Source organism: Botryllus schlosseri, chromosome 12, assembly GCF_051294905.1.
Source record: "Botryllus schlosseri isolate E-star chromosome 12, Bs_hap1, whole genome shotgun sequence".
In the NCBI taxonomy this organism is placed as follows: domain Eukaryota; kingdom Metazoa; phylum Chordata; class Ascidiacea; order Stolidobranchia; family Styelidae; genus Botryllus; species Botryllus schlosseri.
Genome location: NC_137247.1, coordinates 10,595,600 through 10,622,770, shown reverse-complemented (window position 1 = coordinate 10,622,770; position 27,171 = coordinate 10,595,600). Strand labels below are relative to the sequence as shown.

The following is a 27,171-nucleotide window of genomic DNA, read 5'->3' as shown; positions in this document are numbered from 1 at the left end:
ATTGACAGTATATCGAGTCATCGCTAAATCATTTTCAAAGAATTTCACAACCAGTAATGAGGTGAAAAAAACAATCCATTGAGACACTTCACCCTAGCCACTGAGCTGAAAATGTGAAAGTAAAGTAGCTTACCAATCATTTCAATGCTGAGCCTAAAATGTGGGCATGTTTTAATTAATTTTTACTTTCCCTTGGCACTATAAATTTATGTTGTTTTGTTGCAGTGTGCTAGGTATAAGCCTACACCATATGTGCGACAAGTGATGACACATTGGACACAGAAACCAACCAGTCGACAACACTCATTCTATGCAATGTGACTAACAACGTAATCTAAATTAAACTTAGTATCTGACGCAATCCTGGTTCTAGGCTATCCTGTTCTGTCAATTTTAAGGGCATACATGAACTACTGAACATAACTCTCTTGCTTTTGAAAGATTGGCCTAAGTATCTGCTGGATTGAATGTCAACAAAGTTCACTGGAAAATTGAAAACTTGTTGACTGTCGATTAGATCTCAACTGAAGGCAACATACGTTACAAGCCAAGATTACCGATATACAGCATAGGTCTAGCTGCTGACTGCTGTCGCTACCTACTTTTAGAAGACGAATGTACTTATGTACAGGCCCACTATACTGCAATCCTATCGACAGAAGTGACAGAGTGCCCCAATGTTTTCAACTCAAAGGATTGTTCAATATTTTTAAACGCCCATTCTGTTAGAATCACTCAATCATATATATAACAACAGTGGTCTTGAAAGTTCTGTTCAGATTAAATGATAGCTTTGCAAATGTATCAAATTCAAAATATAGCCCAAGGCAAAAACATACCACTTTTTTCAAAAAATTCAGAACCACGCGTTCATTGCTTCTGAGCATCAGACAACACAATTGCACTGCAATCCTCTTCACTTGATATCAAATTCACAATATTCGTACGTCTTAATAATTTCATTGATTTCTCGCAATTTTTAACAACATCAACCAGTCTTGAAGTGTGAGTGTGTCGGAGTCTTTGATTATGTTATCGATTTCATTATCGATCACCTCCAACTTAATATTAATCAATATAGCGAAAAGCCCCTAACCAAGATATTGCTATTTCAATTTCCATTGTGGCAGGGGATCTCCTATTGACCACATTTGCAAGTTGCGCTGTGAAGATCGCTCATTGCGTTTTAACCAAATTTATCCAATTAAATTCTAGAAAAAATAGATGCTTATAGTGTTGTTGACATCATAATTTATAACTACCCATGATTCGCAAAATAATTATACCATCATATTCAAAGTCACTTTATCGCACCATCAAATTACAAAGACATCAACTGATGCATTTACCATAAAATATGGTCGCCTTATGCTTCATGTGCAATAATTTTTAAGACAACATATTTCAGATGGATTCATCGTGAATCAACAGGAAAATCTTTGTACCTCGAATCTCCTAACATAAACCACGCAAGCGATTAGGAATCGTATAATAATGGTATTACTTCCGGAATTGTATGAAAAAGGAAGCAATCAATCGCAAATGAGATTGATTGGTAATCCAATTATTGTACTCTCTAGCCTACTTTGAAATAGGTCTATTGGTTGCCAGTGAATTTGTCATATTGAATTCGACACTTGATTAATTCGTCATTAGAAACGTAAAAAGTACTAATAACTACTATTATTACTAAAGTGATGCATCATTACATCAATATTGTGTTAAAAATATGAAAATGAATGTTTCACCTACTCTGAGCAGGAATTGTCATATATGGCACTTGGTGAATTTGGCAATTGCAATTCAGCATCGAAAAACTAACAACTATCATCAGTATGAAAGTGACGCATTAATATTGTGTAGTAAACTCAAGAATGCTACAGTGAAAACTAGGCAGGCAAGTGTGGATCATGTGGGCACATTGTCCCCCCAATTTAAAATCCAGCACATGGCTGGTGTTCAACTGATCGACAGAACCAAATTCATCAGGTCCAATTCGCCAAGCGACGAATTCACTGGTAATCGGGCATACGATAAAACGGCAAAATTAAAAAAAATATAAAGCTAATCCGTATTCTACATTATTATGTCACATACAAACTGAACTACACATCGTACCAGCGGTTACGCTACCTGGTATAGACAAAGACAACTCATGTAATCATACCCGGAACCGGAATTAGCCAAATAATCTGGAATCTCGATCTCAATGATCAATGTGAGATTGCTACATTATACATTTAAATAAAGCTCATATATACATTATTCTGCATAACAGTATGTTAGTGCTGCATTTCAAATATAATATGTAAGAAAATGGGACATTCAACCGTTATCCTACAAGTTGAATTCAATAGTAGTCTAGAATTAATTTCATGTAACTACGAATGATCACAATAAGGAAAATTTCTCAAACAAACAATTGATAATTGCTTATGACACTGCTATAAATCCAGATATGCAAGACATGGTTCATGGTTCGTTATAGAATGCCGACAAGATTTCAATTAGCGCCAATTTTAGAGACAGCTACCAAAACGTAAAAGTAATGAAGAGGAAGACTTTTATCCGGCAATGCAGATATAGTATCATGACTTATGGCTCGACCACAGCCACAGTTCAAGTATAAAGATCATACTGACATCTATATAGAACATAGAAGGATAACACACTGATACTATAACCAGTCCATCGCCCACTATAGGCTTATACTACTGCAGTGTCTGGTGTCGTGCAACAGTATTTTACTTTCGAAATAATTCACTAGAAAATTCCAACATCCCTGCCAGTGTTAGGTTAACCATGTCAGAAGCCGCCTATTCAAATTTTATCAAGCAATTACAGTCACGCCGCAGTTGACAAAAATCATGTATCACCTCCTGCATCTGTTAAATACTACTTTGTATCTATTCCATTCTCGTCTAAAATACAAAAACTGCGGACGAGAGTGACGTAAAGCCGCGCAAAACGTTTTACTAACATACAGCTCATTCATTACTACGGTCCCGGTTCGTAATTATACCAATACAACCATACGTGACGAAACAATCGTTGAAAATATTAGCGTACAAACTGATTATATCTGAAGATGCGATAGGTCAGGCGCGCATGAGGTAGATAGATACATTTGGCCATGGCACTGCACAGCGCAATTGCATATTTCCAGGAAATTTGCACTGTCGCGATTCCACCGCGAGCGCGATGACAATACGTCAGAAGTGCAATCATTCTATTACAGCAACCGTGAGAGTTGATTTACAATATAGAGTAACTAATATTTATAATTGAATAATTCGTACAAGATAGAACTTTCGAATACGACCGACTGACTGCGATTTTTTAAATCTACGGACAAAAGTTGTCGTATTTCAAGATGGTTCTGACTGGGCAACCACTTTGGGTGTGACAGCGCAAGGAATTCCACGCTTCAATGCACAATCGTTGGCGTATTATCTACAATGGAACGCAATCCATCATATCTTCATGATATCGCTAAAATAGGAACGCGGGCTTGTGATGAACATCTTATGATCATCCAAACACCATCAGCCTGCCTTCCGACAGGTACAACTTCATGTATCTATATAATATCCGAGTGTGAGCAGTTTACTACCCCGACTTTTGAAAAATGCCATCATAACAAAACGCCAAGATCAGTGGGCAAACGATGCTAGTATTAATATCCACTCATGCATTAAATCAATCACGAGACGTTTAACTTTCAGACGTCAAAAAATTACCACGAACAGTCAAACCCCTCTGTCGGGCAAATATGTTGATAAAATGAATCATTCGCCGTACAATGGTACATAGGCCTATTAATCGCATGGTAATATGGAACTACCGAATGTAGCTTTATACTTGACTTGATCTATGCCGCATAGCAATTTACAATGTACAATTTACAATTGCTATGATCTGTGATTCCATCAAGCGAGATGATTAGTATGCTTCACACCGTGGCGGTTACATTAGGATTACCATATTTTGGAATCGGGAAAGGAGGACACTTTTTCAAAATTTTCAGACTTAGAATTGTGGACTAAAAAATTCGGAAAATGGTAATTTTCCCGACTTTGTGGTTGGTTGACTAAAAAAATGTCTACTTTCCGGCTCAACTCCAGAAATACAGTTTTTCTTTCACATTCTGCGTTGGTTGACTGAAAAAAAAGTCGTCACTTTTAGAGGGCGTATGGTAACCCTAGGTTTCATACAAGATAATCGGCTACTTCCTATATACTTCTTTCATAAGCAACCTAAAACTACTTGAAGTAAAGTAGACTTGACTGACTTTAAATCTACTCAAGTAAGTAAGTAGTTGTGAAAACGATCGTAATTCGTTCGCGTGGACTGTCAAAGGCTGCAAATTGAGCTATGCGAAAGGTGCCGAGCTTGATTCATATTGATGCATGCCAGGAGGTATCCAATTTTCGATAGCATATAAGCATTCGTCGCATCATGGGATGAAAATGATAGTATTGATATAGAAATGCGATACTATCCTCTGTTTACTCGAAAGAAAATATCATGGTATGGCGCCCTCCCCAATATTATAAGATCCATAGTTTAGTCGAAAAGCAATACGGAGAAGTTGTATTGGATACGGTGTAAACATGTTGCGCGATTAGTAAACGTTAATGAAAATATGGTAGATCGTAAAAATGGCATGTGTAGTTTTATTTCCGGAAATTAAAGCCATTTACTACACTCCAACATGAATATTCTCCAGACAAAACAACTGCTGAAACTTATTAAAACTCAAAGTATATGATACTGGAAATTAAAAGAGAAATATAAATACTACTTCTAAAAGCGGAAAACGTAGTCCAGAAATTTTCAAAGGTGGTAGGCCTATGCTAAATTAGGTCGAAAGCTAAAAAAGTCAGAGTCCCATTTTCCAGATTAGGAAATGCCATGGACTTGTAAAGGCTGTTGCGAAACATCAGTTTCAAACGCTATGATGGGCCATATATACTGTGAAGAAATATTTCATATGGGCGTCAATGCGGTGTGAACGGAACTACGCAACCCGCTATCTTTACATTCACCGATACTTTCGTGAAATTATATTGGTCACTCCATATCCACTGTGCGCAAAGCGCGACGAAAATTCTGGGCTTTACTCAATACATATGAAAATCAAATGTTGATGCTCCGTGAAAGCAGCCCCAAAATTCCTCAGGCTATATCTTCCTGATTTGAGGATTAAACTACTTCTACTTGACAAACCAAAAATAGTGAAAAGTAAGTAAGTGGATCACAAAATATTACGAAGTAAAAGTAGCGGGAAATTAGATCTACTTGAGCAAGTACCCAAGTAGCGGAAAACTACTTGAGTACTTTGAAAAAGTAGAAGTACTTCGTTACTGAGCACCTCTGTTGAGAACCACTGCACTGTAAAAAATAAAAACCTCGATTTACCGCGAAATGTTTGGAAGCACGGTAGCCAGACATTTCGTGGTAATCTAACATTACCGTTAGTCAATGTAAATTTAACTTACACTCGTCCGGTAATCGCACTTTACACGCCAGACTGTAATGTTACAGTCACCTCCGGTATATCTAATCTACATGTTCTCCTGTACATTTGCGATCGAGACTGTCATTTTACCGCCTACCTACCTACATGCTGTTCCTGTAAATCAGGATTACATACCAGCTTGTAAATTCACGTACATCTATACCTATCGCAAAGCAACCCGATGCAAAAATATCGCAACATTTTCTTCACATCCACAAAACGACATTGGAATAAACTGTATATTCATTCATGATATCACGATGAAGTGGTTATCGATGGAAAAATATTGCTGCTGGAGGTCTAATTCTTCTTTAGGAGACATGCAGTAACACGAGTGGTCTCAAGAAAACGTGAATTAATTCCACCACCGGCCAAACTTCCAATTGTTTCTTTTTCTCGTTCTCATTCCTTCTGTTTAAGTAGTATCTTGCAGTTCCACTAAAAAGAATTCGTGCGTAAGTAGCTATATAAAGCAAAGTTCCTAACCTGGACAGTGGACATGACATTATAAAGACTAAGACAAATAGGCTAACAAAAATATAACATGTTTTGAAGTACCGGTACTGGCACATTGTGTGATGACGGCTCCGCCTTTTACATGACATAGCAGAGATTCATGACTTTATCTCTGTATTGAAGCAAAAGGTTCCTAATTTAAGGTGGCATGTGTGGCAAACAAATCCAGCAGTGGATGAAAACAAATCTATGCTATGGCCCGAAAATGACATTACCAAGCCAACAGTTTCAACTCCTCCGCAGCGGAGTATGTGGTCACTATATAAGTCGACAAATATCCAAAAATAGAACAGAGAATGCGGCGAATGAAATATATCAATCATGAAATCTAAGTCATCGAGGGCTGGTGTGCAGAGTCAGATATTCACGGTAACAAATACTATGTAGTACTGTATTACCTTTTAAGATGCGTATGCCATTCAGCATTCCTAGGAATCTTCAACGATCGTGTTCACTTTCTTCAAGCACAAGCTTCGCTCCACCCTTTGCTCAAACCTCACTAATGGCCACTGGCCAGACGACACTCGAACGATTTCGAAATAAATGGTATTCATCCGCTGACACATGACACCAATAATATTTACTGGCCACGTATAATGTTTGATCTGGGTCGTTTTTTCCATACAGAAACATTTATCATTGCATATAGTCCCTTTTTTCATCTAATTTCGTATAAATTGATGTATATTCCATGTATTGTTCACTACTTACTGTACTTACCTAACCAGACGCTGCTTGTGATGTCACAGTTGTGCGTTGGTTGTTTACTACGAATCTCAGAAAAAGCAGTCACCTAATGTAACCTATTACAGGTCGCCTTGTCCGCCATTAACAAATGGTTAGCTGAGCATGCGGTGCTGATATTTCTAGTTTCCCCGAGCAATATTATACATCCTGAACTAATTTTCTAACTTATCAGCCTTATCCGTGACAACGAATGTAACCAGCGAGACTGGCCGTACAGCCATAGCCTTATAATATAATATGGCTACGGTGTACCACATTAGCTACGATCGTCAGTTATTTCTTGTACCCTACTAAGCTTAAATTGATACTAGGGCCAACAATTTCGGTATGACAGACCCCAGTCTCGCAAACGAGGTTCAATCAGGTCAAATCACCTCTATAGAATGATATATCAGTAACATTCAGTTTTACGTATACATTGGCTGCAGCGATTTTGAAGCTAATCAATTTTGCCAATAGCCCTGTAAACTGCAGTAACGAGTAACTGTCAGTAATTTTGCGAAGAAATTCTGGTAACTTACTTTACAGCTATATTAAGGTAATATTACATATCAAAATGTAAAATGACAAGCTACGCACAGTAATTGGCTGCGACCGGTAATTTGTGGTAAAATTTACAGAGATTTCCCAGTAAATCTACCAGATTTTTTACAGTGTGCTTTACAGGCTAGATTTGGCTGTGACAATTCGCTTACTACTTGAATAGTTGAGGAACTACACCAGCGCATGTTACGTGTTTGTTTTCGCACCCAAGTAGGCTAGCTACTACATATTAGGCCCAAGTAGTAGCGAGTTATGTAACACGAGTTAGAAAATTTGTTAGATTGTCTATTGTCAATATTGATATCATTGAATATTATATACGATGGCAATAGGTTACGCTGGTAACATTGACAGCTATCAGATACAGATAGACAGTGCTGACAATTACCCGAAGTTTATGACACGACACATAAGTTTCGTAGCTATCGTTGTCATCAACCAAATTATAAATACACTAATGATGCAATTAGTTCCTACCAAGCTATGACGCGAGCCTCGATTACAACATCCTTGATCCAATAGTTCAACAGTTTTATGTGCTGACCTCTTCATATATATTGCGTGAACTTGCAATACACGACACAGGCTACAATGGTAAACTTATATTAGACATTAGACACAGCACAGCAGTTGTTTTCGTTGGCAGCCTGTTGTAATAATCATGAATATTGTTCGATCGTTCGACCTCAGGGATATCCCATAGAATCAAGATATTCCTAATTCGACCCGAATATATGTTGTCAGGCTGTGGGAAACTGGGAATATGGATTTCGTCGTTGATATAGTTTTAGATAGGGGGAGCTTCCTATTCTGTTAGTATGATTGTGTTGCCAAACACTGCTTAAAACGATTACCGCAATTGAGTTGCGGCTACCCTCGAAGTTTTTGTCATGAGCCATTTGTAATTTTTTTTTTACCTCAACAAAAGGAGGGCGTCTTTGACCTCATCAATTTTCTGCCCCCCTCATTTTTTCTGGCTACCCTTGACCTTGACTGCAAATATATAGAACATTGTATTGTACTAATGCCGATGACTTTACGTAGTTGCGAAATAGCGCCGTGGTATACTCCACAGCCGCAACGACCAACAAGCTGCGAGTCCGACTCCAGAATTCGTGATTCGGGTTTATCTAGGCTCGTCCTCGCCAGGTGATCCGCGTAAGCGCTGTCATGCAAATCAGTAGCCTAGGGAGATGAACCGTGTTGGCAGATCAGGGATCATGATAGAAATATCGGCCTGGAGTAAATATAACAAATTGACCATAGTAGTCGATGTAGTGATATGAGCCATACTGAGAGACTACTCGCTACAGCGATGGCACATGCTGGAGGCGGATGCTTATTATTGTTATTGTGGATTCGTTGAATAAAGCTGAGCTTGTGCTTTTGATAATAAACGCCGCTGTAAATAAGCAGATATCTTGACATGGTGGCAGCAGTGGGATTCGAACCCACGCCATCGAAATGACCATCGAAATGACGCCATCGAAATGACCAGTCATTTCGATGGCGTGGGTTCGAATCCCACTGCTGCCACCATGTCAAGATATCTGCTTATTTACAGCGGCGTTTATTATCAAAAGCACAAGCTCAGCTTTATTCAACGAATCCACAATAACAATAATAAGCATCCGCCTCCAGCATGTGCCATCGCTGTAGCGAAACATCAAAAGAGTCGACATACTCGACAATCAGAAGTAAAAGTGTATGACACAGATAGCAGCAGTACCGACTGTCAAAACCCCGATAGTGATGATGACCAAACGAACACAATTTCATCGATCACCATTGGAGCTGTAAACGACTGCAAGAACAAACAGGGTAAGGAAGCATACACCAGGATTAAATTCAAGCATATGAACCCAAAGTTGACTGGGAGCTGGAAGATCAAGGTCGACACTGGAGCTGGAGCAAACACTCTTCCAAGACGACTTTTCAAGGAAATATTCGGGAAATTCAATCCGACCCCGTTACAACCAGAACCCAATGTTTTGCTAAAGAACTACTCCGGTTCGTGTATTGAGTGCTTTGGATCGATAAGTCTCCGCATCAAACGGCCACATGGCAAGAAGTATCGTAAGGATAAATTCTATGTGGTCGACACTGACGGTCCCGGCATCCTGGGCCTGCCCACCTGCGAGGCACTCAATCTTGTTACACTGAATCTGGACACATGCAGTGTCATGGACAAAGCTCCTCATACAGAGCAGACGCCGCCTAGAGTGGATACCATTGAGGACCTGAAAAAATGTTTTCCAGACTGCTTTGATGGCATTGGCAACTTTAAGGGTGAAGAAACTCTGCACATACACACGAACGCAGAACCGTTCCAAGATGCTCCGCGGAAATGCCCAATCCATATTAAGGATCAAATCAAGCAAGATCTCGATAAGATGGAGACCCTGGGGATTATACGGAAAGTCACCAAACATACTGACTGGTGCTCTTCGCTCACTGTGGCAATGAAGGCAGATAAGACACTGCGAGTCTGCCTTGATCCAAGACGCCTTAACGAAGCGCTGAAGAGAAATCCACACAAGATCCCTACAGTCGAAGAACTCCTACCAGAATTCAGCAAGTCAAAAGTATTTTCTAAGCTTGATGCTAAATCTGGATACTGGAGTGTGAAGTTATCACCAGCCTCACAAGAACTGACGACATTTCGAAGCCCCCTTGGCGACAAATACTGTTTCTTGCGCCTACCATTCGGGCTCAATGTATCACAGGATATATTCCAAGCCAAAATGGATGCTATCATTGCCCAATGCGAAGGTTGTGTTGGCATATCTGATGATATTGTGATACACGGAAAAGACAATGACGAACATGACAGGCGACTGAGACACTTCTTGTACACTGCGAAAAAAGAGGGTCTCATGCTCAATTCCAAGAAATGTTGCATCAAGACCAACTGCATCTCGTTCTTCGGAAGACTCCTGACTGATCATGGTGTAAAACCTGACCCGACAAAAGTCAGTGACATAACCGGCATGCCGACACCACGAAACAAGCAGGACCTACAAACATTCTTAGGCATGGCACAATTCCTAGCCTGTCACATTCCAAACTTTTCGAAAACAAGTGCGTCATTGAGAGACCTCTGCAAAAAGGATATAACATATCTCTGGAATGAAGATCACCAGCACGCCTTTGAGCAGATCAAGAAAGCAATCACTGACAGCCACATCCTGCAATACTACGATCCTACTTCACCGGTCACTCTGGAAGTGGATGCATCGCTAAAAGGATTGGGAAGCTCGCTGGTTCAAGGTGAGCGAGTGGTCGCTTTCGCAAGCAAAGCTGTGACGCCAAGTGAGTCAAATTACAGTAATATTGAGCGAGAGTGCCTAGCAATTCTGTATGGCATAAAAAGATTTCACCATTATCTGTTTGGCCGCCACTTCAAGGTCATTACCGACCACAAACCGCTTGAAATGATATTCAAAAAACCGATATACTGTGCACCCCCTCGCTTACAGAGAATAATATCGCAAACACTAGGCTACGACTTTGTGGTATCCTATAGACCTGGACCCGGCATGGTGCTCGCTGATGCACTCTCGCGTCTACCAAACCAAAAAGACGAGACTGCAACTCTCGACCACAGTGCAAACACAGTACCTATCAGCTGCATAAGTGATATGCCCATTGACTTCTTGTGTTTTTCAAGTGTGAAGCAATCGCAGATACAACAGCAAACTGCCACAGATCCGATCTTGAAAACCGTTGCCGAAACCATACACATTGGTTGGCCCGACACGATTCAAGAGGTACCTTCGGACATACGAGAGTACTGGAACTACAGGGATGAGCTAGCCCTTGAAAACGGCATAATATTCAAAGGAAATCAGACAGTCGTTCCAACATGTCTGCGATCAGATATATTACAACAACTGCATGAGAGTCACCAGGGCATCGAAAAGACAAGAAGACTTGCCAGGGAATATGTATATTGGCCTGGAATCAACAACGACATTTCAACACTCTGCAAGTCATGCGAATCATGCCAGGAGCTCCTACCAGAACAAACAAAACAACCGATGAAGATGCATGAACGCCCACCAAGACCTTGGGTGAAACTCGGAACTGACATTTTCGAGATCAAAGGTAGGAACTTTCTGATCATTTCAGACTACTTTTCCAGATACCCCATCGTGCAAGAATTATGATCGATCACATCGAAATCCGTCGTCAACAAAACGAAAAGGATCCTGAGCTTATTTGGAAGCGTCAAAGAAATAGTCAGTGACGGTGGACCTTGTTACCTCAGCCAATACGACAAATTCTGTGATGAATGGGGCATCACGCACACAACCAGCTCACCCCGACACAGCAGATCCAATGGCTTCATCGAAAGACAGATAGGATATCTCAAACCTATCATCAAGAAATGTATCAAGACTGGAGGAGATATCCAGGCAGCGTTACTCAATGTCCGGGCAACACCTCTCGACAATGTGCTGCCCAGCCCTGCTGAACTGCTATTTGGCCGCCGCATCACAACGAAGCTGCCTACTCATGATATCATCTCAACACCTCAGGTATACAGAGACAAGGTTGACCGGATAGTGGAAAACCAGAAGAAATACGCCGATCAGCACACTAAAGAACTTCCACTACTGCACCATGGACAAAATGTACGGGTGCTGGACAAACAAGATAAAGTTTGGAAGCTCGCGACCATATTATCGCGTGAAAGTGACCGAAGATACACGGTACAAATGGCAACAGGACGACAGCTTGTCAGAAATCGGGCCTACTTGAGAAATGTGGAAACATGTGCCACGGAGCAAACCTTGACAAACGTTGTGGACACGTCAAGCACATCCATACCGATAGAACAAGAAGACAGCACACCATCCTCAAGCGCCTTGAACACAAGCATACAGACTACCAGATCCGGCCGAGCTGTACGCAAACCGAAACGCTACATCGACGATGACGAAAACTGAAAGAGGAGGATGTAGTGATATGAGCCATACTGAGAGACTACTCGCTACAGCGATGGCACATGCTGGAGGCGGATGCTTATTATTGTTATTGTGGATTCGTTGAATAAAGCTGAGCTTGTGCTTTTGATAATAAACGCCGCTGTAAATAAGCAGATATCTTGACAGTCGAATCACTATGAGTAACATAATAACAACCGACAGGTTTATGCGCTACCACTACAACTCAAATTTCATCCTCTCGTGGGCCAGCAAACATTCAACATCTTTCTTATGCCGCATGGCCAAAGATACTTGTACTTCCGGCAACAATATTTTAGTCATTTAAAATAGGGTTACCATATTTGGGAAATCTGAAGAGGACAGTTTTTGAACATTTTGGGACTTACAATACCAGAGGAAAATCCTGAAAAAATGGTAAATTTTTCCCACTTCGTGGTCGGTTGACTAAAAAAGGTCAACATTCCGGCTCAACTCCCGAAATAGTTTTTCTTTCATATAATCCGTTGATTGACTAAAAAGAGGTCAGCTTTCCTGCTCAGCTCCCGTAATAGCCGCCGGAGCGTTACTTCAGTAGGCTATTGAATTACTGCATCTCAGTCGAATTTTGCCCTATATTTAACCAGAATTCTCAAAAAAGAGGACAAATCCGAGGACGCCTGGTAACCCTACTTAAAACTATTTCGGGTGGATTCGTTACGTCGAGCTATATTATATCAACGCTATCCTCAACACACAAGTCAGCAGTAAGAACACTTTTATTAAATAATAACTATGGTACTACACTTCTGAAATAACAAAAACCGCTTTGACAGTAAAACTGAAAACATACGATGTCCAAGAAAAATCACCGACCAAGTGACCAATGCCGCTTGGGTCAATCAAGCGGGCTCCTTTTCGCAGTACGTTTAGGCAGTGACAAATATAACTTCTATATCAAAACTGAAGGGCACTATCACACACATAATTGCTGTCATTAAGCAGACAAATTTTCACCGTGAGAATTGCGAGTCATATAAAACTATTTTGGGTGGATTCGTTACGTCCAGCTATATTATATCACCGCTATCCTTAACACACAAATTAGCAGTAAGAACTTTTATTAAACAATAACTGTGAGGTAAAAACTGTTATTAAATAAAAAAATAACTATGGTACTAGTTCTGAAATAACAAAAACCGCTTTGACAGTAGAAACTGTCACGTACATAATTGCTGTCATTCAGCAAATTATCATTGTGAGAATTTCGAGTCATATATATGTGCCATGGTTGTGAGCTGTGATTGCAAGCTCAAACAGAGACCTTTCCATCAGTGAGGGATGTACTTTGGGCTATTAGTTGTTAGCCCCGCCGAAACTGAAAAGACTTTCGTATTGCGTTTTCTCGTGATCCTCGATAGACAACACAAAACCATCCTGTCCGGGCTGGTCCACCGAAGCACTATCTTCCATGTCACGACCAAAAAATGAAAATCCTCCCGCCGACGAGTCTTCTCCGCTGTACTGAAAGCCACTCGGCCCGGCGTCACAGTTATCGCTTTCGGCAGCCGCGGAAAACAGAGACGGAAATAATTCCTTGTAGCTGGACGGCGTGGCGGACCGTTTCTCTTCGGCCTCTCCTTGAGTTTTTCGGGCCGACTTCCCAGGGGCCGGAGCAGATGGCACAGCGAATTGAAACTCACGACTGGCGGACATATGAAAATCGGCCGCATGCTGCAGACAAGATTAGATTTATATTCAACAGGTTACACAGATAAGTCCCGAGTAAAGTTGATATATTTTGAATTTCAGCAATTCGAATTGAAAGTCAGGGTGATGGTCTGAGAGAGGTATGATATTGTTCTTTGCCTGCACCATCGAGATGCTTTGACAACAGAGATGCGATACGACTGTAAGGTCACCTAGTCTGCATTGCACCCCCGTTTTTTTCTCCTCCATGCTAACCGTGGATGATGAGCGCCTAGCAGGACAGCTGCGGATACCAGTTTTCGAGTCTTTGGTCTGACCCGGCCGGGATCGAGCCCACGACCTACCATCGGTGGGCTACTAAGTTCACTACATATTTCAGTTCAGACAATTTTGTACTATTAGCGACTTTCTACAGATTGATAGAATTTTGTCAGACATTGATTTTGTTCCGGACAGGAGGTACCGGACATAGGAACAACGTTAACAGCATATGCAAGTTGTAAGTAAACCAGCGAGAATGTCAAATGTGAAATAATGCACTCACCGACGAACTCGGGAAGCTCCCTACTTCTGCACCGGTAGGTGTGCCCGGCATTACATACGGCGAGTATTGGTAACCATCGTCGGGAGACATGTACACATCATTGAAATGGAGCAGTTCCGTCGGTTTTGCAGGAGACGCTAGCTTAGGACAGGGTGAGGGCGTCTCGGAAAGGTGGATCTGCACCGGCGAGGAAAAGAAATCCAGATATTCAGTTGAATACATCGGATATTTTAGTTGCAATACCCAGTTGCACAAATATATCGAATTACGGTTGAAGAATATGACAAAATTCTTGGCACTTTGAATCGACAAAGGTGTTTCGACACCTTCCTATCTTTTCATTGTATCACAGTCTTGCTTAATATAAAATAATAAAATGAACCAGAACCCTTTTTTTCAAAACTATGGCTGGTCAGTAACGAAGTACCTCAATTTTTCAAACTACACGATGACTGTCGTCCACTTCCAGCACTTACTCAAGTGGATTCATTTGTAAACTACTTCCACTTCCAGTTTTCAAGTCACCATTTTGTCAAGTAGAAATTAGTAGGTGTGGTAACGATTCGCATCACTGTCATGAATTCAATTTCCATCGCAACTGGGTGATGCAAATCCTGAATGAAGATTTCAGATAATATATAATGCATTTATTTTCGTTGTCATTGGTCATTCTGTGTTAGTCGCGACGTTTTGACAACTGCAATTAGTCTACTACTACTAGTCAACAACGTCTCGTCCCAGCTTACTTGAAATAGTGATGGTATGCCTTCAAATGGCTACTTCAAACTGCTCTTCTTAAATAGATATCTATACCAAACCCTAGCTCAGGTCAATTCACAAATCTATTCACACACCTTTGAAGCCCTTTCGTTATTTCCACCGCAGTTTTCCGTTCTACCTTTCCACGGTGACGATGTTGTAGGAATGTTAGGCTTTGGAATTACAAAGCTTTTAGAGACGACATTGCTCTTCTGGAATAAAATTCCATTTTAAAGTAGAACATTCAATCGATGCATGCAGCAACAGTGATCGTAACCTGTGCGTTTCCGGTGGACAGCCAACTTTGCAACGATTTCGGAACAGTTTGCTTCACTTGCTTCAGAAATACAACACAAGAAAAATTTAACATGTGAAACAACATAGGCTACCAGGACATCGGCTGCCATAAATCACAATTGGTTGGGTTTATAGCTCATTCCATGTGCAATTCATCTTATCATTTGAAATATAACAAGATTGCGACATGATGAGAAGCCGAATCACCTATGTAATGTGAACAATATTGTCTCGCTCTATAACTCAAATAAATACTGGAAGCATTGCTACTCATACCCATTAAAAGACCATGACAGGCACTGATTGTATCTTTATCACAATGCACTCTGAGATTTTGTAGTCACCACTCTTGTTTGAGAGCCAACCTACCATCAGTGCACTACACGGACCATGCATTTTTGCAGAAATATTTCATTGAATTTGCGGGGTTTGTATATTTCTTACCGGACCCTACTTCTACACGGCCTGCAGTATTAACATCAAATCACTTCCGTGGAAACTTACCGATCCACTGGTTCCTTTCGCTAACGAGCTCAGGGATTTCGATCTCATCAGGGAGTCGGTTGACTTGGGAAACTGCCGAAAATTCACAATTCAGTTCAGTTTATTATAAACCATTTTATCAGATCAATGCACCACAAGATTGCGATACCATGAACAGATGGGAAGGTGACGAAACGACTCAGAGTAATCTTTGAAATCAGACACACACCCGGGCATAGGTGATGTAAAGAGAAGGCATGTACGTACACTAGGGTTGTTCAAAAATAACTTTTTTTTCGGATTCCGGGGATTCACCGATTATATTGTTAGGTTGCCTAAAAAACGCTGCACACCAAATTTGGCTCGATTCCAAACAGGTAAAGTCGAGGCAGAGCCAATTGAAATTTTTGAATTTACTATGAAAAATATAATTTTCAAATTTTACTGTCAACCCCATAAAATTGTTAAGTTGCCTAAAAGAACAATGCATAACAATTCCAACTGGTAGAAGTGAAGTTATTGCAGTTGAAGGCAAAAAATTTGCAAAAATAGCATTGATGGTGGGTAAACCCAGAATTATTAATGGAAAATTCAATTAACTTCGCTTCTACGGGTTGGAATCAGGGGCGTAGCCAGACGAGAATAAAGGGGGGTGTTACGTCAACAAAGGATGTTCTGATTTAAACCCTATTTATCTTGCTAATTGTATGCACAAATGCTTCTACTACAAGAATTAGATAATCTCGCTCGTGTTAACAACTCTATACGCATATACATAGTCCTGTTATATTAAAATATACCACCAATGTCGTACGGTGCGATCGATAGCAGCCCGAGTACGTCTCTTCGTAGGCGCGCCTCTAAATACTGAGAGCAAGTTCCGACATTGGCAACACGGATCATGTGCACGCAGATCATATTTCAGTCAACGCAGCAGCGGGAGATCTTATAATTTCGCATTCAGATAAGTAGCGGCCTTGACTTAATATGGTACCATAACCAGATTCTATAAGTTAATATTGTAATTGAAGATGTATTCATTCAGAAGCAGAAAACAACGACGATAACTGACATAGCACGTGCACACTCCCCCACAGCTCTCCCGCTTCTCCCCCGACCAAAGGCCGCCGCCATACACTACTTTGTGCAATGGTTCACATGATGCACATCACAATACCACATTCCCCCCTGATCTAAAGATCATAAGCGTACAGTTACAATGGTGACCCAACGACAGCAACATAACCAAGCAAGCAAACATAGAACCCCCCCAGCTAAGGTAAAACAGACAATCATAAATCAACACAGTAGTCGGCCAACCATCTAGGCGGGGCCCGATCTCGAATAGAGCATTCAGCTTCTTGATCGGCATCCTACGTTTGATTACTCTCATCAGGAGGTTCAAGGTTGTAATACTCCCTGCCCCCCTCGTTGAAGACCATTTCTCTTTGACTGATGTCATCAGGCGGTTCAGGTTCATCCAGCAGTTCAAATTCGTCATACCTCCAGTTATCCTCCAAATTTTCCTCATCGAACACCAGTTCCACAGTTCTTGAAGGAACATTACTACTACCAGCAACCTTCCGTCGCTTCCCCACCATGTGCTTGACATCAGCAACATGCTCGTTCCTTCCATCCACTTCTACCGCAGCGTCTGCAACTATTTCTGTCACGGTTCCCTCTCTCCATGGGGTGAAACGCCTCGCATTCCCCGATTTCAGAGAAATCCTCTCTTTACATGCTGCCACCTGCTGCAGCCAGGTCTTCGGGACCCTTGTCAAGTAGTTAGCAATGTTTTTGGCTGATGGAACCAAACGGATCGTCACTTTGAGACTATTCTCTTCAATGAGCTGCGAGATTGTTCCCAACCGACGTTTTGTGATCATCTCGCTTAGCCCACCCACTTTTGGTCTGTGGCTGTTTTCCAGTATCGACTTTACCCAATTGTACACACTAGCCGAGTCCGTAACCACTTCAATGTTCTTCATGTTCCACTTCAGCACCATGCTTAGACCTTTCACTACAGCTTCCAACTCCGCAGCATTGATATGCATAAAATCATCCTGCTTCCGCATCCACGCCGCGTCTTCTACAACGGCACCATTTACTCTCACGCAGCATCCTACCGCCAGATTGCTCGCGTCACACCACACTTCCACCTGACCACCAGGAGACATTCGCCAACTCCCACTGACTGGATCTTGTCTCCGCACCTTGGCCATAATCTCTTCGGCCAGAGTCTTCACTTGTCCTGAAACAACTGCATCCCATTCAACTTCGTCGGTCAGTCTTTCCACATAACTGCATGCCCCTCTCAACCATCCAGCCACTGGGTAGTGTCCAATTAACTTCCCAAAGACTGAAAATAACTCTCTTTTGGTTAGGGTTTCTGCCACCACAGGCAGTTCTCCATCTCTCTTTCATTTCCACACCTCGCCATCGTTCTCAGTCCACTTCACCCCTTCAAACATAGCTTGGTAGTCGCAGTCAACTATTTCCACTGGCTGACTTTCTGAAACCACCTTCGTCGAAGCACATGCAGTCTTGATCGCTTGAAGCCCAAACTTCGTGTTGAGCTCAGCATCAACTGCAACGCCACCAAGCGCTTTCACCATATCGTCCCCCAGAACTATTTTTGCATCATACACTAAATCTGAAGCCACTAAAAACTCAGTCTCTACAACACCATCAATCGTCACCTTGGCCCGAACCTTCCCTGGGTAATTAGTGAGTGCCCCATTTAAAATTTCTACAACTCTATACGGTCCTTTAAGTGTAAAACCCAATTGCTTACACAAGTCTTCACGAATGACTGACTGTTCACAACCAGTGTCAACAAGACCATTTGTCACAATGCCACAAATCTCCACAGGCACAAATGGTAGCACCTACCGAGCGAGATAGTGTAATGGTTATGCGTCCGGCTTCTCGAGCGGTAGGTCGTGGGTTCGATCCCCGGCCGGGTCATACCAAAGACTCGAAAATTGGTATCCGCAGCTATCCTGCTAGGCGCTCAGCAATCACGGATAGTATGGAGGAGAAAAAAACGGGGGCGCAGACTAGATGACCTCATGGGGCCGTATCGCAACTCCGTCGTCAAAGCATCTCGATGGTGCAGGCGAAAAAGAATATCATATCTCTCTCTCTTCCCCCTAGTGCGATGCGGAGGGGACGTCCGGTGCCAACGTCCCTCCTAGGTCTTTTCCTGCAGCCGGCAATCCTCTACATTGCCAGGCCATACGTCCCCATGCAAAGCACTGCCGCTGGACACTGTCCTAAAATCCTTGGGTTCGTACAGCACCAGTATTATTTCCATTCGGGCAGTCTCTGGCGATGTGACCCACATTATGACACCTGAAACAGGGGCCGTCCAATCTACGTCGAGCCCCAGCCGCACAGAACACACTTTCACCATCTCTTGTGGATAATAATATACGTGCCCTTTTTGCAATAGCACTTAACTCCAATTTCTCCGCCTCGGCGACAGACTTAAGCTGTATCTTGACATCCGCATGCAGACCAGCAACGAATGCACACTTGATTATTGGCTCTGCCGCAGCCCCGCTCAACCCTATCAACGTTTCCAGCCTCCGAGCGAGATAGTGTAATGGTTATGCGTCCGGCTTCTCGAGCGGTAGGTCGTGGGTTCGATCCCCGGCCGGGTCATACCAAAGACTCGAAAAATGGTATCCGCGGCTATCCTGCTAGGCGCTCAGCAATCACGGATAGCATGGAGGAGAAAAAAAAACGGGGGCGCAGACTAGATGACCTCATGGGGCCGTATCGCAACTCCGTCGCCAAAGCATCTCGATGGTGCAGGCGAGAAAGAATATCATATCTCTCTCTCTCTCTCTCTTCAAATCAGACAAGAATACATCAACTGATTCCCCCGCTTGAAGTACCCTGTTACGGAACTGTTCATATGCCACATAGCAATCCACTCAAAAAGCTGCCAACATTTCTCCTTTAAGCAGTTCGTAGTCTTTTCTGATATCCTCGGACAATTGTTTATACACCGCAAATGCCGGGCCTTCGAGCAATAACGGTAATGTAGTCACAAGAGACTCCATCTTTTTCAGTTCGGCAACCAATTCCAATTTCTCTATCCATTTAGCAAAGTCGCCTGACGTCTCCCAATCCACATAATTCTTAACGATGTCCGTCAACTTTACGTTTGCCATCTTGGCCGCGATAGCTTGTAATTGAAGATGTATTCATTCAAAAGCAGAAAACAACGACGACAACTGACATAGCACGCGCACACTCCCCCACAGCTCTCCCCCGACCAAAGGCCGCCGCCATACACTACTTTGTGCAATGGTTCACATGATGCACATCACAATACCACAAATATATGCAGTCGGAATCGGATATATCGTGATAACTTGTGACATGATTCAGTTCGATGTAACGCCCGTCCGACGTTCCGATCTTTTTCATTTCGGCCCGTAACTCCTCCACATAACCCAGTTGTATTATTACGATATAGCCCACAACTGGTAAGCTGAGATAACAGCAGAAACAGACATAACTTGCCCTTAATTACCAAAAGTGAGCAGTGTGATCAAGTTACAATACAGCCAGAAATATTGCCGTTTCGCGCTCACATAACAACGCGACCTCGAGTCGGGTATCATAACAGATTTCACAAATGATAATGTTGAATGCGGAATCTCTTATTGATTGATGAAATTGGCGATAGATTAGCTCGGTTGTTGAAGTAACGGCTGGCCGTCTTGCTAATCGTTACTCGGCCTCTAACACATCTCCTGATTGTCATGGTTTAATATTCACGCAAATACACCTTCGCCTTTGCTATGCAATGTTCACAGATCGTTTCTACGAATCTGGATTAATTCAAATTATGTACCATGAGTTTTGTTTCAACATAATATCGTTCGCTAAATTGATGTAGCATTTTTTCTATGTTGGGATGGTAAAGAGTAGACCAAATGTGTGCGAAAGTACGATGCAATCGTGTATGTCAGTAGCCCGTCTCAGGCCCAGGCTTAGGCTCAGGCTCGTAATCGAAAAAGCATTCCTGAATTGGATTTCGATGCAAAAGAGACAAATGTGGATTTTGCAGGACTATCTCGTCTCGTTATCACCAGGTCACATTGAACATTTATAGAACTGTAATACATAGCTAATCGCTGAAATACCTAATTTTTCGCGCCTCCGATGTGTCTATGATTGTTTCCATTTTTGGCTGAATGTGTGAAAGCAGGACAAGAGATACCATAGCACTGAAAGGCGGGCAGTCGTTAATCACACAACCGAGTCGTATCAAATTCATTCATGTATCAAACAGATTCCGCATTGAACATTTGATAAAAATATGGCAAGATATCAAGTCGGGTCGCCAATTTATTTGTACGTGAAATAGCGAGATCTCCCGCTGTGTTGTAACATGACACCTGAAGTACTCCCGTTATCACAGACGAGAGAGGAATCGGAGAAAAAGGGCACATTGGCATTGATCGTTCAGTGAAAACACTCGCTGTGCATCAATTACAAATGCGCGATTATGCCACGAAATATTACCTCTAGATTCGGGATTTAAAAAGGGGGGATATTCTAGTTTGGAAAGGGGTGTGTGACACCACCGCCCTGGCTACGTCCCTGGTTGGAATCAACAATTTCACGAGGTTTACAGTAAAATTTGAAAAAAAAAATAGTGTGAATTGATAACGTTGCAAGTAGTGACAGACTGATATTCAAATTAAAAAAGCATTACTTTTTTGATGTTGAATTAATATCAACTCAATCCAAATCGTAATTTTTACTACACACTACTACCAAGTTTCTTGGAGAAATCGATGACTACACAGGTGAATGACAAGTAATGATAAGAACTTTACCGTAAAACTCGGCATATGAATCTGCAACGTCTTTTTGTGCGATTCCGTGGCCAGATTTGGGGAGGACAGCCGGAATGGCGACTTGCTCGTGAATCTATAATCGCTCAATCCAGAGTTTTTCTGAAATTACAGACGGTAGTCGTGCAACTTTCAGTAGAGACACTAAACCCCCGTAAGGAGCTAAAGGCTGTTACAAGCAGGCCAGTAGCTTGGTAAGGAATGGAGTTATATCATTTTAAATCAATGTGGCTATTCTAAAACCAGTAGCCTACACCTGGAGTTGACGATATTCCCGTACAAATGCGTATCTGTTCCGAATGGCAGACCTGTTTACCTATAGTGCATCAGTACACGTCATAAATGGGTTGTCTATATTGTCCATTTACTTACAATCATATCAAAAATACCTTGAATGTATGCGAATCACTGGAACGTGATGTCTTTGTTGCAGGAGGATTCGATTGCGACGAAACACGATTCTGAAATTCTTTTTTGCGTTCCAAATCTACTTTTGCTCTTTCCTTGTCTTTCAACTTCTGGATCGCAAAAATTTGACTCACTTTTAATGTGTCAAGTGTATCAACTATAATCATTCATTAAAACTAATTTGTCATCAAAGAGCCTGCAATTAAACTACACAAGGCCTACTCATTTCAAGTTTTAACTCAAGTCAGGATATAAGGCCGAATTCCGAGTGATAAAAATCGCTTTTAATCACAAGCAAAAATTACCACATATATTGTTTGGCAATGTTATCGAGTGTGACTGAAAAAGAATAATATCCTACGAACCTGCTTTAGATCCTCAATATTCTTTTTTTTCTCAGCAATATCTGATAACTTCTTATTCATGCTCTTCTGATGTGCCACATACGCAATATACTTATGGGCTCTAGGAAAATGGAAAGAAATAGATGAGAGTTTCACCAAAATGAACTTGTGAGAGACAGTCCAATTATACATTATAACGGTAATGCTGCTATATGGGGCATGACAAATATGTTGCTGAAAGGAATAATTTTTGCGTCTTCTGTGATGTTATGGAAAGAAGTAATTATTCATGTCTTCTGCAACTGTTATGGCTTGAAGACATTAGGCAAATATCTTTATCAGTGAAATGTTAGAGAATCTGGACACATCTGAGTTTATTAGTCACATCGCCGTATAAATTGCAAACCAATAAATATCCTAACACAAGCTGTACTCACACTGCAACTCCCCAGCTCCTTAGAGAATCAAATGGCTTTGACGATGGATTTTCTGCTCGGAAGATCACAAGCACTGTTACATAACGCATACAATTGGACAAACAAATTCAATTCACTTTTGGAGACTTGCATGTCCTTCTTTTTCTGTAATTGAACAAGCCTCTCTTTTGCGGCATCCAATCGCGATTCAAGCTCCTCATTTTGCTTTTTGGCTTCGAGATATTCGCGCACTCCGGGTAGGGTTTCGTATAACTTCATGTATTCTTGAAACTTGCGCCTTGTGCTATTCAAGGTTTCTTGACGTCTTTGCCTGGGTGATATTCAGTAATTATAATTGATATTATTATGTATAATTATGATAACAACCTAGTCAGCTCTGCATCTTTCTTCTTCTTTTCCAACTCTTCCTTTTTGTAGATCAATTTTTCACGTAACAGCGCTGCGGTGTGGTCAAGCCTTCAAGACAATTATGTGATAGATAACCCATCCGATCAGAATTTATTAACATTGTATTAATGAATACTTGAAAACACAGCACAGTTCCAGGAAGTAGAAGCCCTGTGTCTTAGTAGTTAAGGAGTGACAGGGTACCAAGCTTCACCAAGCTTCATGTGGTCTAGCATAAACTATATCAGTATATGTATGAGGTAGTCATGATGTATACATCTAACAGTTCCTCAAATTGAATACATTTGATGACTTGAAATCGAGATGACTTGACTCGAGTCACTTTAAAAATTTCTGTGACTCGACACGAGAATTGACAAATTATGAAATGACTTAAATCAAAATTTGCATTTACTAGAAATCATTTATGACTGAAATATAGCGACTTCGCCACAACACTCAAGGGTGTTAATATTTTACGGCCGAATTTACTCTCATCATGGCGATGAAAAATGCTTTTTTGGGGGATATCATAAAATATGCAAATCAATGATTAGTAGGTACTGCAAATTCATATCAATAGTGACACCGCGCCCCCGGAAATTGACCCTTGGATTCACCTTTCCAACACTTGCTTTTGGCTGGCGTACACTCTGCGATTTTGCTCCGTTGCTTCCTCCATTTCGATCCGCTTTGCTCTGAGTTCGTCAAACTCTTTTGACTTTGCCTCAAACATTTGATTCAGTCCTAAAATGAAAGATTACAGAACGAGCTCAAAAAAGGATGCATCCGTGTCATTTCATTCGATCAGTTGTCAGAGCTGGTTATCTATGCCAGAACAGAATAAAACAACCAACCTTGGCCAAGAACAAAGGTGGCCAACCTGCGGGCCACATGTAGTAGTTTTGAGTGGTACGCACGGTCATTTTCTAAAAGGTGCATTACCAAAAATAGAACAAGATATAGAACGGCCAACATGAGAGTTTGTCAGAATGATATGAAACCTTGGTCCAAAATGATGGGCGGTGGGCGCGTGTTGGCCGAAACCTTCGATATTGATATGTCTCCAGGCGCCAAATACTCCTGACTTACAATCTGAGCACCACGGTACAATTTTGATCCGCAATATGTGCAATATATGCAAGTAACAATGTTCTCGACGGTTAGAACATGTTAAAACATGATGTAAAATTGCAGAAATTTAATGTGAATCGGTGAGTATTTCTCTTTTCGAATTTCTAGTCATGGTTGTATGAACGATTTGGCCAGAAATAGCAACCCAGCTAACATAAAAGCTTTTTCAAGAAAAGCGATAGACAGAGTTGTCTCCATTGAGTTTTCGGAATTTCATTGGCATTATAGCATCACTATCAAAGGCTACCAAGTCGTGTTTAAATCAACCCACTTTTGCCGATTTCCTCTTCCTTAGCAATCTGTCGTTTCTGTTCCTCAATTTCACTGGTCAGGCTGCTGATGAGTCTAAACAGAGCCGACGATTCATCTCCACACGCCATCTTCGGTCTAATTTATGTTTCCTGAGCACCGAGAACGCACAATTACTCTCAATAGGTACTGATCACAAACGACAAAACAAATGCACGTATAAGGCAGCGACTAGCGAGCATTGCATGGGCAAAGAAGAATTTTTCGCAGATCAAGCTCTCACAGGTAACGGAAGTGACGTAACAATACTATAAATCGTCTCTCGTCTGACCATAGAAAACTAGAACTGTGACTACGTGGCCTCTCAATCATTCACAGCTCAACGAGAACGGTTTCGTCCCGATGGTGTTCGTCATTCGATACTACAAAGGTTCACACGAATGCCATTCTAGGACAGTGCTTATCAACTTTTTTGTCTTCGCGGACCCCTTTCGGCCGTCACGGTCCCCGCGCACCCCCAGCTTTAGTTCAAATTTAGCTCAATCATCGTGGGTGCAACTATGGAATGTAAACATTATTACATTCTATAGTATTACATTCTAGAGTGCAACCGTGCTACCATAGTGATGGGTGATGAGCAGCGCAAAATGCAAGCCTATTAGCCATTGTTGCGCAACCGATTGAGCAATGAGCATGAGCATTCACCCTCTCACTCTCGTGCACACTTGCTCCCGAGCTTCTCAGACATCATGGTTGCGTCACGATATCAAACTTCGTTACAATGCGACATTCGAGGCTGATTTTGGGGGGCTCCAGGTGCCCGAGCAAAATAAAATTTATATTTTCGCAATGAATGCAGTGGCGTATAGGAGCATATACTACCGCCCCTGACTTCCGTTGAAAATGCAGCCCTAAGTAGACTGCAGCAATTTTTGAAATGGTTTCATGTTCAAGCACTCTTTTCAATCAAAATAATTACAAATTATGTACCGCGTCTCAGAAGTCCTAGATTGCTTGAGAAAGAAGCCTGGGTGGCTCGGCTATGAGGACTTTGTCATATCGAGCCTCCCGTCTCTACATTGCATGTCGCATTTCACTGTTACATTTTTGTTGTGTAATGTTGATATCTAATGTATAGGGTAGAGGGTGCAACACGCCTACCCTAAGCGCGAAACGTCGTAATATCCACCAAACTAGTCGAAACAGATTGAGTTTCGGAATTTGCGCGCGAGATATCGTCCCCACTCTATCACGATCGTCTGGAAGTCAAAGTATCAATTATCATTCATCTAAGTCCGTCAATTTGACGTTTTGTTACATGGGTGGGGCAAAACGCCTCGACTGACTTTTTACCCTCTCATACCCTACTAAATAGCCTACCGCATGCCACTCAGTAACCCACAAATATTTAATCCCTATACAGACCTATACACAGCACCGTAACTGCCGCACCCCAAACCCCCCAATTGGGGGGGGGCGAGCTCGAAGGGGGCCCAAAATTATTTCGTGAATTAGCATAAATCATAGAGTATTTTTTGAAAATTTATGCAATTTTTTTAAAATTTTTTCGCGCTGCGCGCGAATTCAAGTAACCGTTTATCTATATTATTGGGTATAGGGCAGGGCTGGCCAACCCGTGGCCCGCGAGAAGATTTTGAGTGGCCCGCGAGGTAATTTCCGAAATTTCAAATATTATCAAAAATGGATTGCACAGATTGCGAACTTGCGAGGCCAACCAAAAATTTGACTAGTCTGGCTGCAACACTTGATATGTGATGACTACAATATCAGTTCCGACGCATTGGCAGATCCAAGAGCCAGTCACATTTTGGTAGATCTTCGTACACTACAATAAAGCAGAATAATTTGCGATAGATTTGTCAAAAGTAAAAATTTTCTACACGCTTCGCGCAACCAATGCAACATGTTGTCACTCGATTTCTTGCTTTTAATATTGTTGCTCCTTTGTGAAAATGAAAGAACTCCTAATGTATCAGATTGCCAAATATATTCGCGATTACGAGACAAAGTGTCGTTCAACATATGCCACCTTGCGTTTGCGCTCGCAAAAAGACCGTCGACTATGAAACCTAGAGGCAAAAACTGATTGACGCATGTTGGTCGAAGCCTTGGATATCAATACGTCCAGGCGCCGAATAGTCCAGTCCTTGCAAACTGAATCCAGCGATATACAGCAGGCCCACAATATAGTCAAGTGACAATATTATTGACCTATGAACTTTAAAAAAAATTCGCGCTTCGCGCGGCTAATGGCCCGCGCAATA

At 41.7% G+C, this 27,171-nt stretch overlaps 1 protein-coding gene and 1 long non-coding RNA gene across 2 annotated transcripts; both read right to left on the bottom strand.

Annotated features, from left to right (window-relative positions):
* Window positions 1–5,711: 5,711 nt before the first annotated feature.
* LOC145452957 (uncharacterized) lies at window positions 5,712–7,454 on the bottom strand. The gene is made up of 2 exons (XR_013919602.1): window positions 6,436–7,454; window positions 5,712–5,959 (listed from the first exon to the last, which is right to left on the bottom strand). It is a non-coding gene; the product is annotated as an uncharacterized LOC145452957 (long non-coding RNA).
* Window positions 7,455–13,016: 5,562 nt separating this feature from the next.
* LOC145452632 (uncharacterized) lies at window positions 13,017–26,282 on the bottom strand. The gene is made up of 13 exons (XM_080330817.1): window positions 24,909–26,282; window positions 24,124–24,250; window positions 23,483–23,572; window positions 23,233–23,426; window positions 23,117–23,168; window positions 22,701–22,800; window positions 22,317–22,445; window positions 21,910–22,029; window positions 16,070–16,141; window positions 15,546–15,605; window positions 15,364–15,480; window positions 14,510–14,686; window positions 13,017–13,989 (listed from the first exon to the last, which is right to left on the bottom strand). The coding sequence occupies exons 1-13, from the start codon at window positions 25,015–25,017 to the stop codon at window positions 13,612–13,614; spliced, it is 1,725 nt and encodes a 574-aa protein (XP_080186943.1). The 5' UTR covers window positions 25,018–26,282; the 3' UTR covers window positions 13,017–13,611.
* Window positions 26,283–27,171: the final 889 nt, after the last annotated feature.

What these genes read in the sequence shown, in the direction of transcription:
- LOC145452632 (XM_080330817.1), bottom strand. Translation starts at nt 25,017, where the DNA reads ATGGCGTGTGGAGATGAATCGTCGGCTCTGTTTAGACTCATCAGCAGC. An exon ending in CAAAAGCAAGTGTTGGAAAG is followed by an intron (nt 23,573 to 24,123) that starts GTGAATCCAAGG and finishes ATTGTCTTGAAG; the next exon opens with GCTTGACCACACCGCAGCGC. An exon ending in TTCATATGCCGAGTTTTACG is followed by an intron (nt 16,142 to 21,909) that starts GTAAAGTTCTTA and finishes AATTTTCGGCAG; the next exon opens with TTTCCCAAGTCAACCGACTC.